At 54.5% G+C, this 16,038-nt stretch overlaps 7 protein-coding genes across 15 annotated transcripts; 1 reads left to right on the top strand and 6 right to left on the bottom strand.

Annotated features, from left to right (window-relative positions):
- KVP17_001431 (uncharacterized protein) lies at positions 1-2,878 on the bottom strand (the record flags this gene model as incomplete). 2 transcript variants are annotated; one of them, XM_068516830.1, is made up of 1 exon in its annotated part: positions 1-2,878. In XM_068516830.1, a coding segment is annotated over one exon (2,878 nt), but the record flags the coding sequence as incomplete, so codon positions are not given. The 2 variants fall into 2 exon arrangements, with proteins under 2 accessions (XP_068373506.1, XP_068373505.1); XM_068516829.1 differs by having other exon boundaries at positions 52-2,878.
- Positions 2,879-3,629: 751 nt separating this feature from the next.
- KVP17_001433 (uncharacterized protein) lies at positions 3,630-5,147 on the bottom strand (the record flags this gene model as incomplete). The annotated part of the gene is made up of 1 exon (XM_068516834.1): positions 3,630-5,147. The coding sequence occupies one exon, from the start codon at positions 5,145-5,147 to the stop codon at positions 3,630-3,632; it is 1,518 nt and encodes a 505-aa protein (XP_068373510.1).
- Positions 5,148-5,302: 155 nt separating this feature from the next.
- On the top strand, positions 5,303-5,710 carry KVP17_001429 (uncharacterized protein; the record flags this gene model as incomplete). Its single annotated transcript, XM_068516825.1, has 1 exon — positions 5,303-5,710. The coding sequence occupies one exon, from the start codon at positions 5,303-5,305 to the stop codon at positions 5,708-5,710; it is 408 nt and encodes a 135-aa protein (XP_068373501.1).
- A 725-nt stretch (positions 5,711-6,435) lies between these two features.
- Positions 6,436-6,809, bottom strand: KVP17_001428 (uncharacterized protein; the record flags this gene model as incomplete). Of its 2 annotated transcripts, XM_068516824.1 has the most annotated exons (2): positions 6,436-6,498; positions 6,525-6,809. In XM_068516824.1, the coding sequence occupies 2 exons, from the start codon at positions 6,807-6,809 to the stop codon at positions 6,436-6,438; spliced, it is 348 nt and encodes a 115-aa protein (XP_068373500.1). The 2 variants fall into 2 exon arrangements, with proteins under 2 accessions (XP_068373500.1, XP_068373499.1); XM_068516823.1 differs by having other exon boundaries at positions 6,468-6,809.
- Positions 6,810-6,834: 25 nt separating this feature from the next.
- On the bottom strand, positions 6,835-10,799 carry KVP17_001432 (uncharacterized protein; the record flags this gene model as incomplete). 3 transcript variants are annotated; one of them, XM_068516831.1, is made up of 3 exons in its annotated part: positions 6,835-9,446; positions 9,475-10,727; positions 10,756-10,799. In XM_068516831.1, 3 exons carry the CDS (start codon positions 10,797-10,799, stop codon positions 6,835-6,837), a joined length of 3,909 nt encoding a protein of 1,302 aa, XP_068373507.1. The 3 variants fall into 3 exon arrangements, with proteins under 3 accessions (XP_068373507.1, XP_068373509.1, XP_068373508.1); XM_068516833.1 differs by lacking the exons at positions 9,475-10,727; positions 10,756-10,799 and having other exon boundaries at positions 6,835-9,366; XM_068516832.1 differs by lacking the exon at positions 10,756-10,799 and having other exon boundaries at positions 9,416-10,672.
- Positions 10,800-10,879: 80 nt separating this feature from the next.
- On the bottom strand, positions 10,880-13,088 carry KVP17_001434 (uncharacterized protein; the record flags this gene model as incomplete). Of its 3 annotated transcripts, XM_068516836.1 has the most annotated exons (5): positions 10,880-11,000; positions 11,029-11,492; positions 11,521-12,165; positions 12,194-12,217; positions 12,246-13,088. In XM_068516836.1, 5 exons carry the CDS (start codon positions 13,086-13,088, stop codon positions 10,880-10,882), a joined length of 2,097 nt encoding a protein of 698 aa, XP_068373512.1. The 3 variants fall into 3 exon arrangements, with proteins under 3 accessions (XP_068373512.1, XP_068373511.1, XP_068373513.1); XM_068516835.1 differs by lacking the exons at positions 10,880-11,000; positions 12,194-12,217; positions 12,246-13,088 and having other exon boundaries at positions 11,025-11,492; positions 11,521-12,063; XM_068516837.1 differs by lacking the exons at positions 10,880-11,000; positions 11,029-11,492 and having other exon boundaries at positions 12,114-13,088.
- Positions 13,089-13,185: 97 nt separating this feature from the next.
- Positions 13,186-16,021, bottom strand: KVP17_001430 (uncharacterized protein; the record flags this gene model as incomplete). Of its 3 annotated transcripts, XM_068516828.1 has the most annotated exons (3): positions 13,186-13,693; positions 13,721-14,438; positions 14,698-16,021. In XM_068516828.1, coding segments are annotated over 3 exons (2,550 nt in total), but the record flags the coding sequence as incomplete, so codon positions are not given. The 3 variants fall into 3 exon arrangements, with proteins under 3 accessions (XP_068373504.1, XP_068373502.1, XP_068373503.1); XM_068516826.1 differs by lacking the exon at positions 14,698-16,021 and having other exon boundaries at positions 13,721-14,166; XM_068516827.1 differs by lacking the exons at positions 13,186-13,693; positions 13,721-14,438 and having other exon boundaries at positions 14,693-15,931.
- Positions 16,022-16,038: the final 17 nt, after the last annotated feature.

The raw sequence follows: 16,038 nt of genomic DNA, 5'->3' as shown, positions 1-16,038 counted from the left end.
ACTCCGGATTCTGCCTGAAACGACGTAGAATTTCAACTTGAACCAAATTACATGGCAAAACCCACGGTTGCCTGACGAGCAGGACCTGCTGGGCTAAGGGGTCGTTGTCCATGAACCTGTTCTCATCCGTCACTCGTTTGATCTGCTTGATGCTGTCACGCAGCATTTCACCAAGCTCGTTACCGAAAGGTTTCAGATCCTCGTCAACCAATTCGTTGTAATGTGCAGCTACGAAACAGTCAGTCTTTGCCAAAACCATGGTGATGAGGTTGAAGAAGGAGGTAATCAAAGGCCATTCCTGGTACATGGTCTTCAGGGTCTCGAGGTTTCCTGTAGCCGCCGCCTTCTCGATTGCTGGACCCAGACCCAGCCACACAGGAAGATTCAGGCGATTCTGCGTCCAGGCAAACACCCAAGGAATGGCCCTAAGAGTCTCAACTCCACCGGCTTTGCGCCTACTTGGTCTGCTCCCAAGGTTGAGCAGACCCAGTTCCTGTTCAGGCGTCGCCTGGCGGAAATACTTCACGAACTCCGGCTGCTCGTAGACCACGGATCTGTAAGCTTTTCTGGAGACCTCGCTCATAACCTCCAGCAGGTCTCGCCACTCCTTCTTCACGGCAACGCTAGGGAGCAGCTTGCATTTGACAACGGCCGTTAACATAATCTCGAAACTTCGGAAAGCCCGTTCGCGGAGACTAAAGTTCTGATTGATAACCTCTCCTTGAACGGTTAGTCGCAAAAGTTGGTTGATGGTATGAGGAGGCTGACTCAAAATAGCGAGGTGTTGTGGCCCGCCACCTCGGCCGATGGAACCCCCACGACCGTGAAAGAAAACAACGCGGACCCCGAACTCAGCGGAAAGGTTTGCCAGTCGTTCCTGCGCACTGTAGAGTTTCCACATTGACGTCAGTCGGCTGCCGTCTTTAGCCGAGTCGGAGTACCCGACCATAACTTGCTGAGTGTCGTTGTGCTGGGTTCGGAGAATGTTGCGGTAGACATCGTTCTCAAGAAGAGTGCGAATAAAGCTCTCAGATTCTTCCAACGCTTGAATCGTCTCGAGAAGAGGTACCACCTGCTGCGTCGCAGATGTTTCGTGGCGCATTTCCTTCTGGAAAAGCTCCACCAACAAAACGTCAGACGCTGCAAAGCACATTGATACGATGTAGCCGCCCAGGGAATGACTGCCGAGCCTTTCGCACGCACAAAAGGTTTCAAGGACCTCCCGTGTTTTCTCTGTGAACCGATCCCAAACCTTCACACTGGGGATCAAAGGCCGCTTACTGCACAACTCGGAAGTCAGAAAAGCAATTTTGCTGCTTTCGTCCATCTTGATATAGCTCGGAAGCCCTATCATCAAGCAGATCTCGTCCATGGCTTCTGTGTGCCGGTCGCCTTCCTGACGGATGTCCAGCTTCAGCAGATTAAGCCCGAACGCCATGATCTGACGAATCATGTCCTTCAGGAGTCCCTCGGCCAGCGGTTGGTAGCCGTCTTCCAGGAGACACTCGTAGGCAAGCATAAACGGAGCCAAAAGATCATCGTCCGTCACAAATATGCGATCCGGAGATATGTCAGAGTGGCCACACTCAAGTAAATCTTGGTAGTACGAGCGCGTCTGATCCAACCGATCCCTGGTATCCAAGAAAAGCTGGAGATATGGCTCCGACTCCGATACTTTGTGGAAATAGTTCTTGAACTTCAGTCCAGCCTTTTGCTCTTCGATATCATCCGACATTGCATGTCGGCGAGGCCTCAAGGCGGAGGCCCATTCCACAAGCTTCTGATTGTTAGATTGGAGGGGATAGACCTCGAGTAGTTTCTCGATTTCGTTAATGTAGAGGGTGCATGCGCGGACCTTGTTGGCATAGACGGTTGAGATTGTAACGGACGCATTCACGAAGGGATTGCCGTCTCGATCCCCGCCAGCCCAAGAACTGAACTTGATTGGATTGGCACACAGCGGCAGAGGTTTCCCCAACAATCGTTCGAAGATGGTGTCCATACGACGAAGAAACGCGGGCACAGTCTCGAAGAGCAGGTCCTCTACGATGGCCGCCATCTGTTGTGCCTCCTGAAATGGACTGGGTTTGAAGCGATGAACCGCATCGGTGTTAAAGATGGACCCGACACAGCGCTTTACGACAGCGTTTAGCTCATCCGTCTCACAGAGCGTCGGCTCGCGGTCAAGCCCAACCATAGCGCTGGCCATCTCACGATAGAGAGCTAAGCTGCTGGGTCTGACAGCCTCGGTGGGGTGCGCAGTGAGTACGTAGTCGATGGTGCAGGAGGAGAATGCGCGCCAGACATCGTTGGCCGAGTAGCCGGCCTCGAACAGCTTGGGGAATGCCCCCTGAAAGTTGGTTTCCCAGCTGATGTGAGATGAGAGTTGCTTGGTTCGGGAGTAGAATCGGCGACTTCGTATCCTGTGGACCCAGTCGGCGAAGTTAGCCATATTGGAGACGATATTGAATGACTTGACAATCAGATGGAGCGACGACACGTCTTGCTCTCGCAGGTAAGTCGCTAGGTCTTGGAGGCTCGAAAGACTGGGTTCCTCGAAGAAGGCCCGAGACTTCTTCTTCACAGCGACCAACGCGGCACAATCCGCAGAAGCAGAGTGGGCGGCCGCGATTCCGAACAGCAGCTCGCTGAGAACTCGCATGTCGGAGAACAAATGGTCGTGACTCATAACCTGATTCTCCTCTGGCGTCTTGTTGCTAACGTAGGGGTTCACCTGTGAATGGTGGGTAACGCTGACCACAGAGGCGTCCATCGAGGCCAAGTCGGAGTAGCTGCCGTAGAAGGCTGCAAAGTTCTGCGGTACGGCTCTGTCGAAGGTCGGCGAAGTGCTGGGTATGCTATGGCGGTCGTTTTGCATGGTGAAATCTCAAAATGGCGTTATGCTCCAGTTATATAATCTGCTCGTTTCTTGCAAGGATGTGAGATTTGTGAACGACCAGGAAAGTGGACTGTCCAGCTGGACGTGGGGATTGATGGACAGGGGAACTCGAGGTGGTGTGACCAGTTGGTCCGATTTCTCTTCTTGGGGTGCCGAGTGCCGAAGTCACGCCACGTGAGACAACGCTTGGGGTGCCGCTTGCCGAAGTCACGCCACGTGAGACAACGCTTGGGCTGACAGAGCCGCTGGGATCAGCCGCGACCGGTGTTTCACTTGCTTCATTTGACGTCGCCTTGAGTGACGTTAGAATACACACAGGAGCAGACCGATAGACGGAGCACCCGCTGGTGCTTCGTGGCTTCACAGAGACCCTCTTCTCAGGCGTCGGCGTTCGGAGCCCCGCTGCAATTTGATGCAGAGTTTGGTTGATATGTGCCAACTGCTCGCATAGATGCTCACAACTGCCCTCCACAGGTGCAATGGCCGTGCATCCACCTCTTGAAGGTGTGGAGCGTCTCACTTCTCGGATAACCAGAGGTCCTACATCATACGATTCTGCCAAAGGCCAGTCCTCCAGCGGGTAGGAGAAGTACGCTTCACGTCGTGTCAGTTCCGTTTGAGTTGGCACCGAGTTCCTTGAGAACGACGTCAAACCAGCTTCCATACCAGCTTCATGGGTTAACACTGGAGGATCACATTCCATTCGCACGAAATCACATTCGATTGTTTGTCACGCACTCGGCTCGCACTGCGTTGTACCTTGCATCTGCACACTCCACTGCGTGTGTCCCGCCAAAATGGCTGTCGCAAGAGGGTCAGGGCCCAAGCTGAGGTTACCACTTGCTCGAAAGTGTTCGACGGGGTGGCCGGGTCCCTCCAGAGATCCGGAGCGGTAGGTGACTGGTGTCGACGAAACGGAGATGCCACTGGCGTTCGTCGCGTCAAGGTGCTGAACGAATTCACAGTAGTCATTAAAGTACTGTAGCAGACGTGGAGGCGATGGTGGTGGCCAGCCTTCGTTCCAGACTGAAAGTACGTGGAGCTTGTCGGCTTGCAAATCCTGCCATCTGATGCAGGAGGCCGAAACTATCCTAGAAGGCAAGCCTCGACGATGACGCATGGTTTCGGCAACCCAGGCAGACCGACAGGGGAATACCTGGTGAGGTGTCATGGCACAGGAGAGACCATTGAGCTTTTCTGCGAAATTGATCAGGGCCTGATTGCCACGACAGAAGCCGCGGAAGTCTGCGACATTCACAATGATAATCGGCCGCGTGGCTGGCGTAGGCGCCTGGGGCATGGCCAGGCGGACGAACAAAGGGTGATGTAGGAACTGGGTAAGAGGGGACATCGCCGTGGGCAGATGACAGGCGCTACCTGAGTCCAATTTCCGTGAAGCCGCTTGTAGCAGGCATTCTGTCAAAGCGAATAGAGAAGTATTACCAGGAGGAGCAGTGGCAAGACATTCCATGCCGACAGTGTCGACGAACAGGGCATGTGAGAGTTCGCATTCGATGGGGTTCTTCGAAATCTGCTTCTCTAACTCGAAGTTAGTGTTTCGACGCGTCAGAGTTTTCAGTGCGAGACTGCAGCGCTCAAGAGTCACGTCGACTGCAAGGTTACGAGACGGATTTAGTGCGGATCTTAGTTTCGACAGCCAACTTAAGGCGTCTTGGGGGCAGGTCAAGTAGGCCGTAGAGCACCCTTCAGGTCGCCACTGGGTCCCCGTATCCACAAGAGAGACCGTCAAAGTCGGGTCCACGGCGTCAACCACTGTCTCGTCGGGTCCAAAAGCAAGAGCTTCCACCTTGATCAGGAATTCGGAGGTGATGTCGTTTGAACACTCACCGGTGAAGGAGGCGAATGCGGATGTCGCGGCCAGCAGGTCGTAAAGAAAGTGTGGAAGAATACCTGCCTCATCAACCGAACCCAGGACGGAGTGCGTCTTCCCGCTTCCCGAAAGGCCGACTGACATTACAGCGAAGCCTTCGCCCTGCAGGTAGTTTGACAACAAGGGCTGTACATGTCGACGATACATGTGTCCAGTTGATTCATCGGGACTGACTATGAGGCCGGAGTAGGCGGGCGAGTCGGACTGCTCATCGCTCAAGCTGGCACACAGGTCGCCGGGCGGCGGCTGGAAGCGCAGCAAGCGCAGCGCGTCAACCGAATGTCCCAACTGCTCGGGGTATTCGAAGTGTTCTGTCGAGAACCGGTGCAGGTTCCGCTCGAAAGTCGACTGCGTCATTCCCTTGCGGATCTCCTACTGAGTCGCTCATGCGGGTGCACTGGATTCGCACCGATTTCGAGATAGCATAGGGGCTGTCTACACTTTGTGAAAGCAAATGATGATGTGAAGTGTCAAGGATAGGCGGTAAACGGTGACAAATCAACAATTTTCTGATGGGTCGTTCACTTCGTTCCAAAAAACTTCAGAGAGAACTGCGGAAGAAGAGGACTGCAGTAAGACAGCTGGTCGAACTCCCTCGCCTTTTTGAGAAGAACGCGCAGATGGAACGTGTGGTCAATGGTGAGGACGTGACGCCGATGCAACCCAAGAACGCCTTCCTCTACCCCGCTGACGCTGAAGCCTCATACCCCCAGAAAGAGCTTTTGGACCCGCTGGACCTTCGCTATTCCGCGACACTTCCCTATTTAATCCAACAGAAAAGAGAGGAGAAATTGGAGAAAGACCGCAAACTGAACGAGAAGTTGCACGGGCGAATAATCGGGACTGACTTCCCTCCGGATGTCAACTACACAGTCGGATCAAGGAATCAGTTGCGGAAGGGCAAACCGGTGATATGCTGAAATCTGGTGACTGATTTGTCGCGGACGCCTCATCATGCGTAAAAACGGAGTCATCCTTAGTAGCATTGGCGATACTAGATTCTGCACTTGATCTCTGGCGACGACCGCTCTTACGACGGGTCTTGCAGCGCTTGTAACAGCAGAGAACCGGCAGGCAACAAAGAGCTCCACAAAGACGAACACACGACATTAGCCGATAATGGAAATAGCCGATGGTGGGCTTGCGACGTCCACGAGTCACCAAAACACACATATTAGAATGTGCTCCAAAGTTTGCTGTGCAGTGTGCTACAGCTTTCTCACAGTGCTGGCCATCGCTTTACTCCCAATGATTGGATATTTGTGCCAGTCCAAGTCCTACCTCGTAGAGGTCAGCCACAAAGCAATGCCAACGTGTGCTACAGGATCTTGGACGGCATTGGTCATTTACTGTTGCGTTGGGTTGGCAAGTGTCCTCTACCTCGTTTATCGCCCCAAGCCAGCGCCCGAGAGCCCTTTCCAACACGAGGAAACGCTGCAAAGCGCAAGCGTGGCTGGATCTGGAACGTTGCGTAACCGCGGGTCTGAAGTTACGGGATCTTCCAGTGTCGCCACAAGCACTTCAAACGACTCTTCTAGTGTCTCTGCAAGCGTAACTGAATCAGGCAGCTCAATTAGCACCAGCGTGGTCATGAAGTGACTCCTTTTGTTATCGCGTCGGTTCAAATTCGACAGTCAGATAGAATTCACTTGGCAAAAAGAGCGTCAACAGCAGACGCTAGAAATGTTTTACGACACAGCTGCCGAACCTGTGTTGACCAGCCTTCAGACTCACTTGTCGTCGTCCGAGGAACAGGTGTTCCAAGGGCTCTGGCTCCAGGTCGACGACTTCGTAAACTCGGTGGGAAGCTGGCAGCGTGCGAGCCGACTCCGGACACACTGTGCTGTCTTCGGACCGGAGACGCTTGATGTCGCAGTCGGCTTGTGGTGCCCCATCGGACAAGAGCGACAGCGCGCGTTGAAACCGACCTACGAAGTCAACGTCGGTGTGTTTCTCCAAGTGCTTTCGCTGAGCTCGCATCAACCGTCGCTCAGATGGTGTAGGTGTGACTTTCGGCATTCAAATCAACAACGGAAATTTCGTCTTATCGTACGCGCTTTTGGCGTCGTCTTCGTTTTCTTTTAGTTGCGGGTTCTCTCTCTTCACTGCCATCGTCTGAGCACCGAAACTCTTCATCGTCTCGTGTGGTTAGCCGAGTCCGCTTACGAGCGCTTTGGCTCGTTTGTGGGTCAGCGGCTTGATCTGATTCGGGTTCAACTTTCTCTCGTAGGCTTTCCAATGCGCAGGACGCCTGCTGCAGCCATCGCTCTGCGAGCTCGCGATCTTCGCGGCAGAAGTCTCGCAGGTGCTGCACCTGTACCAGGGCCTCCAAAACGCAGTCAGCATCAGAATCAGCTGACGCACCAACCGCGATGGTGTCAACGGCATCTTCTAACGCGCGCATGAACTTCCGCTTCGCTAGGTTGTCTCGTGTGGCTGAGCCATCGTTCAGACGGGACAGCAGCTGTCTGTTCGAAGATTCGGCGAGCAACTTCTTCCAAAAGTCCGGGTCGTCTATCGGTATGTCTCCTGTCTGATCCGACTTGAAGCTGGTTTTGGCAAACGTACTGCTGCCTCCACAAAGCTGATATCGCACAAGTCTGGTCTTTTTGGAGAGAATGTCACTGATGTTGGACTCTTGGAACTCCTGCGACGCCTGTGAGTCAAGGAGGTAGTACGCACCCTTCTTCAGTAGATTTTCGATCTCCCTGCAGTTGGGAGTGATTTCACGCGGACTGGGGCCTTCGCCGCCGAATGCGCCCCTGTGGAAAACCGCCGTGTTTAGCCCCAGTTTGCGACTGGCCCGGGCGAACATCTCCGCTTCGTAGGTTCTCGTGGTGATCAGCCGATACACTTTCACCTCTTTCTCCTGCCCTATTCGATGTGCCCTGGCAGTAGCCTGAATGTCGTTCTGAGGGTTCCAGTCCGAGTCGAAAATGATCACGTGGTCCGCTGAGGTCAGATTTATGCCAAGTCCGCCGGCGCGGGTGGATAACAGGAACACAAATCGTTCATGATTCGGGTCATTGAAGCGGCGTATGGCTTGGGTCCGGTTCTGGCCTTTGATACTGCCATCAATTCGCTCGTACTTCCACCCTCGACACAAGATGAACTCCTCAATTAGGTTCAAGCAAGAGTTGAATTGGCTGAAGATGAGGACCTTGTGGTCTTCGTCCTTCAGCTTCGGCAACAACTTGTTGAGAAGCACCATTTTCCCACTGGCCTCCACGAACCGCTTGAGTCTCTCTTCAGCAGTTCGACAGTTCGCATACTCGCGCTCCTCCACCCCTGCCAGCATAAAGGGGTGGTTGCAGCACTTCCTCAGCTCGACCTCTATGTTCATCAGTCTGGGGCCTTTGCTGTTCCCCATACGACTCAGAACGTCGAGATTCTTTTCCAGGATGGCTCTGTACCAAGCCTTCTGGAGGATGGTTAGCTCCACATCAATTATCGTTTCCTCCAAGGGCGGGATTGAGTGCGCGACATCCTCCTTCACTCGGCGAAGAAGGTGTTGCCGGAGCACCCTGTTTAAGATCCCGACCTGCTCAGGAGTCTGCAGGTCCCCAAACTGTTGCTTGAACAGCTCGACGTCGCAGAATTTTACAGGCTCCACAAGGTTCAGCAAGGGCCACATCTCCTCAGTGTTGTTCTGCACGAAAGTACCTGTGAGTAGCAGGATGTCTCGGCAGGCTATCAGCCGCAGTGTTAGCAGCAGCTTGCTGAGTCGATTCTTCAACTTGTGGGCCTCGTCCAGTACGACATACTGCCACGGCATCTGCGCTAGGATGTCGTTGTCGACCATGAACGTCTCATAGGACGTCACGAGTAAGTGGAACTTGTAGTGGGAGGTCTCGGTAAGTTGGTACTGGCGTGTGACAGCGTCCTGTCCCACACGCCCATTTCGGACGTCCGACAAGGCATGGTGGCACCACTCGTGGGCCCGGATAGCGTCGCGACCTCCCTTGCCGAACTCGTCATAGTAGAGCACGCAATTCATGTCCGTCCATGCTTCCGCCGTCTGCTGCCAATGATAGACAGTACTCAATGGCGCCACGACCAGGAACGGGCCCCGCATCCTTTCCTTGGTGTGGAGGTGCCACATAAAGGCCATGGCCTGAATGGTCTTTCCCAAACCCATCTCATCTGCCAAGATCCCGTTGCGGCCGGAGGCCCACAAGTCCAGCAACCAGTTTAAGCCCTCAAGCTGGTGATCAAACAGGCGGAGTCCTCCTTTGAAGAGAGGCGACACAGGGTACTGTCTCTGGACATCTGAGGGGGGATTCCCTGGCTTCTTCTGCTCTTGGTACTGAGCAGCCACCGGAGAGTAGAAGCATGACTCTGCCGGGCCCAGGTTTTTGTCTGCCTCCAGGTTGCCATCTGCGGATGACTGAGCGGGGGAGCTAACAGGAGGCTGATACTGACCTGTGCATCCCACAGACGTAAAGGGCAGTTGCGACGCCTGCACCTGAAGTCTCGCACGTGGGTCCGCTAGAGGCGCAGGGAACGGGACTCCGAAGGGAGGCCATCCGTGTCGAGGGTGAGGGCGAGATGGAGGTCTGCCGACGGGCCGCTTCATCACGTCCCCAGGGAATGTGACACCCCATCGCGGGCGATTCAACGGACTCTCAAACGGTCGCGCCCGCCCGTCCAGCGCATCTGGATGGCGGAGGAGGTTTTGTCTTACTTTGAACGTTGGTGAGTGTGGGGAGTGCCACAAGGATTCTTTGGAGATGGTGGTGGCCGAATGCACCTCCCAATCTTGCGGCTTCTTGCGCAGCTTTGACGTACAGATATGTCTCATGTAGCATTTTCTTCTGAAGATCTACCTCCCAGTAGCCAGCACCTCGGAGTCCCAGACGACTAACTAGCTGTTCGGGACATTTAGTGTGCCGGTGGTACTGGGCGATTTTTAGAGAGTCGTCGATCACGTCAGCCTTCTCCCAGGTGGAGTCCACGTAGCTCAGCCCCTTCCACTTGACCAGGTACAACATTTGCCTCTCAGGCTCGGCAAGCAAGCTTTGAAATGTAATGTGTTGCAACACAGTGCGCTCATCGAGGTTGTCGTCACTGAGCACCTCTGGTATAGGCAAGTCGTCCGGAGCACACTCCAAGCTTTCTATAGATATGCACGCCCCGCCTCTTGCCGCCTGCTCCTCAGCCATTCTCCGCGACAGCCGAGCCCACTCCGCATAGAGCTTGTCGAAAAGTCTCTCGAGCAGGTTGGCCTGGATCACCACGTCAGTATTGCGGAGATTGTACAGTCTCGCATTACTGAAAACGGCCTTCACGTCGTGCCAGAACTCACGAGGCTGCCTATACTGCCTCATGTAGAGCTTGGTTTGTACGGTTGTAAAATCCATAGGCTGCTCGATGGTGGCGTAGTACCCAGGCGCCCCGTCCCGTTCTTCCTCCACTGGCCGCAGAAACGGAATCGAATACACCAGATGCTTCCTCTCAAAACAAATCAACGTGTCGAGGATTCGTAAACAGTACATCGGCCAGTCCTGCTTGCCCAGGCTCGCAGCCCGCGATGGATACAGGGCTTGGAACAGGTCTGACGAATCGATGACGCGTTCCACCACCGGGTTCCTGAAAATTTCAGCCTCAGGGATTTCCTTGTTCGGAGCCGATTTTTTAAGGAACACGTTAATGCGCGAGCGCACATTTCGATCTTCAGCAAACAACTGTCTGATGCGCTCGAATGGCCACCACTGACAGTGCACGTGGCTGATACCGGAGAACTTGACAAGAAGCTCGCTGTCGGGAGGCAACGACGAGATGTTCGCGGCCGGAACGCTGCTGTTGCATGGGTCACGACGCTCCAGAAATCGTTCTATGGTTGGAATGAGCACCAGGGGCGGCTCCGTATCGTCCTCCTCCATTGAGACAAACGCATCAGCCTCATCTGGGTCAGAACTGTCCGCATAATTGATATCGCTAAGTCAATGCCCTCGAAACCACTCACGTGACGCTGGTTCTTCGGGGTCGGCGGGAGGTTGGCTGTCTCATTGTGCTATTCCTGGACCCCCACCTTGAAGGAGACACGGCGTCGCTCCCGGCATTAATATGCATGGAAAATGTTTTTTAATTCACTTCAAGCCAAAGCCCTGCGCATTCTCGATAGCAATCAGGAGTCTCTCCTTCAACTTGCCTTTGTCCTGATAATCTGGCAACAGCAGAAAGTCGAAACAAGTATGTGCCGTTGGAAGGCTGCATCATCATTTCTCGACCCTCTCACAAGTTGGAATCCGGACCGGCACGACCAAGGGTGATCACAATTTTGGACGTGCCGCCCACAGGGATACGATCGGAACCTGTAAGAAACCACAGGAATTTCCGAAGTTGCTTCTGGTCAAGTTCGGCCAAGACCTGCCAAAGGTCTCGAACGGTTGTAGAGTCTTCCGTGTACCCGTCCTGAAACTTGGCTGACTGGCGGAGAGCGTGCACATCAATTTCTTGGTCTACTCCACAAATAAGATCTCGAAGCTCAATTGGGTGCAGATTGAGCAGTCTGTAGGCATCTGTCATGACGATAGCCTCGAAGCCGGATTTGAATGCCGCGAACAACTCCTCAACGGATTTGTGCAAGTACCAATCAACAAGCAGATCGCAGTACTCGTCTCTGTTCGCCGCGGTCACTGAGGTCTCTTTGTCGACGGTGTCCTTCAGTGCGACCTCCCGCACCGTGCCAAAATGCGGGTCCTGCGTCATTCTGCGCGTTATCACCCACGGAGACTGAAAACGTCAGCCCCATCACATCAAGTTCTGCATCAGAGGCACGTCGCACGTCGTGGATTGACTTTGCCACCTCAGGCATGTACTCAGCCAGGTCCAGCAGTCCGCACCGGTGCCCCAGGAGTTTGCGGTACACAGCGAGAGGAAAGTGCACGTCCAGAATCGTGTGGTTGTATAGTGCGAGGCCAATCACCACTCCACACAGTTGGTACATACGGATCCCATTCTCATGCTGACCGGCGAACTCGGCGGTGAAGTAGTAGAAGCGGTCGTTGTTGTAACGCTTGTACATTCCGTAGCTCGCATGGAAGAGTTCTTGAACAAGCAGCTGTAAGAACTCCTTTCGCACGCCGCCTTGGTCCACGCCCTCCTCTCCGATGAACCGCACACGGAGTTCCTTCCGTAGCGCGTCCGATGATACAAGGAGCTTCGTCAGAGCATCATGCAAAAGGTACTGCCGCCGCACAGCGATCTCGTAGTAAGGGCGGACGATGCTGAACGGCCCGTACAGCACTGCATCCCTTCCGCTTTCTTGCATCTGGTTTATCGACAGGCTTGCGTGAAGCCAGTTGGATTTGATCACAGCGTTCAACACGAACGGATACCGAAACAGTGATAGCTCCGTGTCCGGGCGGACTCTCTGCATTTCCACATGAGCCAGCGCTCACGTCGCTGTGCATAAGGGGTCCAAGCTGTGTGACAACCTAACGTCGGGCCTACCGTCAACTTGAACTCCAGATTGATGACAGGGTCGCCCTCAGCTAACGCCTCATTGTAGAACTCATACATCTCGAGGGGCGCCATCTGGCCATCTGGAGGGTCCAGAACGCGGTGGAACTTTTCGTTCCAGCGGTAGTCCCTGATCAGGTTGGCATGGTATAAAATCTGCATGAACTGCAAGCAGCAACGGATGAAACTGGCAGACCCGTCTATGAGGGCCATGAGTCCGTCCTTGGTGTTTCCCACATTGGCCACTCGGTTTAGGAGCAACCACTGCACTACTTGCAGGTGGTTACGCATGTGCTTCAGAGGCACGTAAAAGCCGTACCACACACAAAGAACGTCCTTGGCTGAACGCGGCAGCCTACCTACCAGTCGAACTACTTCCTCTATAGTGGGGTCGGGCAGAACTTGCTCCAACAAGCGTTCAGAGAGCAGGGGGAACAGAAAATGGAGCGTATGCGGATTGAACGGGGGCTCCAGGTTGCATTTTTGCACCATCTGAATAGCTTCTTGTTCCGAGACGGGTTTGGGGAAATCCATTGCACTGTCTTCCGGTTTCAGTAAATTTGACGCACCTATCTGCAATTCTTCCAGATGCGCAGTCGTCGCTTCAAGAAACGACTTCTGATTAGCCGGTGAATGCAAGGAGAACTGCTGAGACAAGGCCCGCTGATAGCGACTCATAGCGGTCCAATCCACTTGAGGAGTCCAAGATGCAGCTTTGATGTGAGCGATGGAGGACAGGCCCTCATACGAGCAATGCAGCGATGTTAGAGCATTCCACGTCTCGGTGGGTAGCATCACGTCGGGCTCCTCTAACAGCCGTTCCAAAGCAACCATTATTGAGTGATAATAATTAGAACCGGCACGACGTGGTGTTCTCAAAGCACTGCCTGGCGCACTCCGAAGTCTCTGCATTCCAGCATTAGGACAAGGCTTACATGTGGTATAGTTCCTGTGTCTTCCCGTTGTAGCACAGTGAAGCGAAGGCCACCACCGTGTCCCCATCATCGCAACCTTGAGAGGGCACCTGGAATACGCGTCTGAAATTCGGCTCGGGGTGCTCCTCGTTGTCGTAGCACCAATACTGCAGATTGCACTTCTTATGGTGGGCGTATATTGCAGGCATTGACGAGTGGACTTTGGCTTTGCGGCACTCTGGGTTGGAATGTTCTCCTACACACCATGGCCCCTGCTGCGTGTACTGCATGGGGCACACTGAGGGGGCGTTGCACACCGGCACATTCGGGTCGCGACACCGGTAGTGTAGACCGCACAAGAATGCGGTGCGTACTTTCTCAAAGAGCTGTGTTCTCACTATCCCGGACTCACGGAGCTCTCTCTCGCCACTCCACCTCGACAAGGACCCTGAGGTCGACTTCTGCTGGAAGGCTTGCACATGGCTCCGTCGGGGAGGAAGTGCTCGGGACATGGGTCGTTCCACTCTGGAATGATTTGTCGCGGTTACTTACGAATGTACTGCGGCTGGCACCTGTCCGTGTGGAATTTGCAGGGCACGGCCAGCTGGATTCTCACTCGATTTAGCCCTCACGTCGCACTGAGTCAGCGTTTCTCGTTTTTTGTACTCCGACAGCTTCTCCAGCTTCTGCTCCGGTCCACAGGGGCCCACGTACATGGTGTACCTGTCAGCCGTGCAGACTCCGGTCGGCCCCAGCTCCCAGCCGATCGGGCACTTTGCTGCTGCCCAGTCTACCTCGCATTCGTCGTCTTTCGGCACCCAGGTGCCGGAGGCTGTTCCGCCAATCTGCCCTTGAGGGTGCAGGAGGTTGGTGTTTGGCATGGTGTCCAGCAGATAGCCCGAGGCGGCCCCTGGGTCTGGACGCTTTCCCCAGCGGAAGTCTGCGAGGATTCGCTTGGCCTTCTCCATGATGTTCTCGCGAGGGAACGCAGGCGGCATGTACGGCGTGGAACTATCTCCGCCTCCCCCGATATACCCTCCCCCGCTGTAACTGCCTTCCGTAGTACGCCCCGGCTTCCCTCCGAATTTTTCTACCTTTACAGTCCGGCCTGGAGGCCCGCCCAGCGTCTTAAGTCCGCTGTCCGCGCCGTATCCTGCTGACTCTCGACGGGCCACCTTCCGCAATGACGGCTCAGTCTTGTATGTGGGAGCAGGAGTTGAGGGAATCTGCGCTTCTTTGCGAGTCTCGAGACTTCCGTACTGCAAGACAACTGCGTGATCGGGCGACGACGCTTTGGGTTGGTTTAAGTCGCCCGGCCCGCCTTCCTTGGGAGTTTCGTATTTATGTAGTTCTGGATTCGGCAAGAAAGCGCTGGAATACTGACTGCTCTTTAGTCCTACATCGGTTTCCCATGAGAGTCCATTTGAACGACCCCTCCCGCGTCAGGGCTCAAGGTAGCGCAGACGACACACAGACTCCACCAGACCAGCCGTGACATTATTATGCGTCACAATATTTTCAGGGTCAACGGATAGGCGCGCTTATCTCGGGTTCCACTGGTGGCGGCGCAGGCTCGGGACTGGCTCGGATCGGTGTTGTCGACTGGCTTCTGGTGTTGTATGGACTCTCCTTGAGAGGCGGATCATTCTTCCGAGGAGCTGCCTTGGGGCGGCTTCTTTTTACTTTCGGGTCGGTGTCTTGCTTCGATGTCGGTTCTTGCCGCGTGCTGTTCTCTGGAGACGTCACGATCTGCTGAGGTTTCGTGTTATCTGTCGAAGTTACATCTGCACGCTGGTCCAGCTCAGCCGGCATCTCCGAGATATCGTCTTCGTCGGTCTTCACGAACCTACCATGCGCCCCTCTTGTGCGACTCGGCACCTCCGTCTTCATTCGCTTCGATGGCGTCTCGTCCTGTCGGTCTGGCTGCAGGTTTTTACGGTACTTCTCCTTGAAATACCCATTCGGCTCTAGAAACTCACCCAAGGAGGAGTTCGGGTCAATGAACTGGTAGGAGATACGTCTCCCCTGAACTGGGTCCCATTCGGGTAGATCCCCAGGCATCAGTGACCCGTCTGTCTTATTTCTGGCTAATGACTCGATCACTGGATTGTAGTCGCTGGCTTTTATATTGTCCTCCAAACTTGACTCGGCTGGTGCCTCCAGAGAGATTTCCAGACTTCCAGACACCCATTGACACCCATCCTCCGGTTTACCATCTAACAGCATCGAGTTAAATGATACCTGTCTCCCTTCGTCCGTCTGAGTCAGAATTTCTGCTGTAAGGCGGTCAAGAGATTGGTCCGAAGGCCTGACGTACGGTTCTGGCAGGCTCTTGGAAATCTCAATTGCCTCTCGTAACCACTCCCCAAAATCCTCCTTGGACAGGGGCACAGGCGGCATTCGCTGCTTGAGCAACCACCGCAGATAGTAGACGCTGTTTGTCAGCCGGCGCAGTTCGTTTCGTTGAAGCCTGCAAAGGGACCAGAGCGGACCTTTGCTCCCGTCGAACAGGTAAGGCATCTGCTGCTCCACCTCCACGCACTTCTCCCTCCACAGGGCCTGGTAGTCGACTATCTCCTTCAGCGCTTCGTCAACGGCAGGCTGCGCTTTCGCTGCAGCCTGGGCTCGCGTGTTGTGGGCGATGGACGACGCCGCCTCCTCTGGAGGAGTGGGGGGCTCCTGTAAAATGGGCTCATAGTCATCAGGCACCTCGAGTTGAGCGTCACTACTCACCTGCGTCAGCAACCAGCGTATCTTTCGCATGTAATGCAATTCGTGCGCTTCAAGAGTTTGTACGCGTGTCTCCAAAAATTCCACCGTGGCTTTGATTCGGTCTCTGTGTCTTCGAGCTGCCTGCCTATTCTTCTCGC

This window comes from the organism of the source record quoted next, assembly GCF_019968985.1.
Source record: "MAG: Porospora cf. gigantea B chromosome Unknown PgB_NODE_513_length_16038_cov_124.575, whole genome shotgun sequence".
In the NCBI taxonomy this organism is placed as follows: Eukaryota; Apicomplexa; class Conoidasida; order Eugregarinorida; family Porosporidae; genus Porospora; species Porospora cf. gigantea B.
This window is presented reverse-complemented; position numbering and strand designations above follow the sequence as displayed.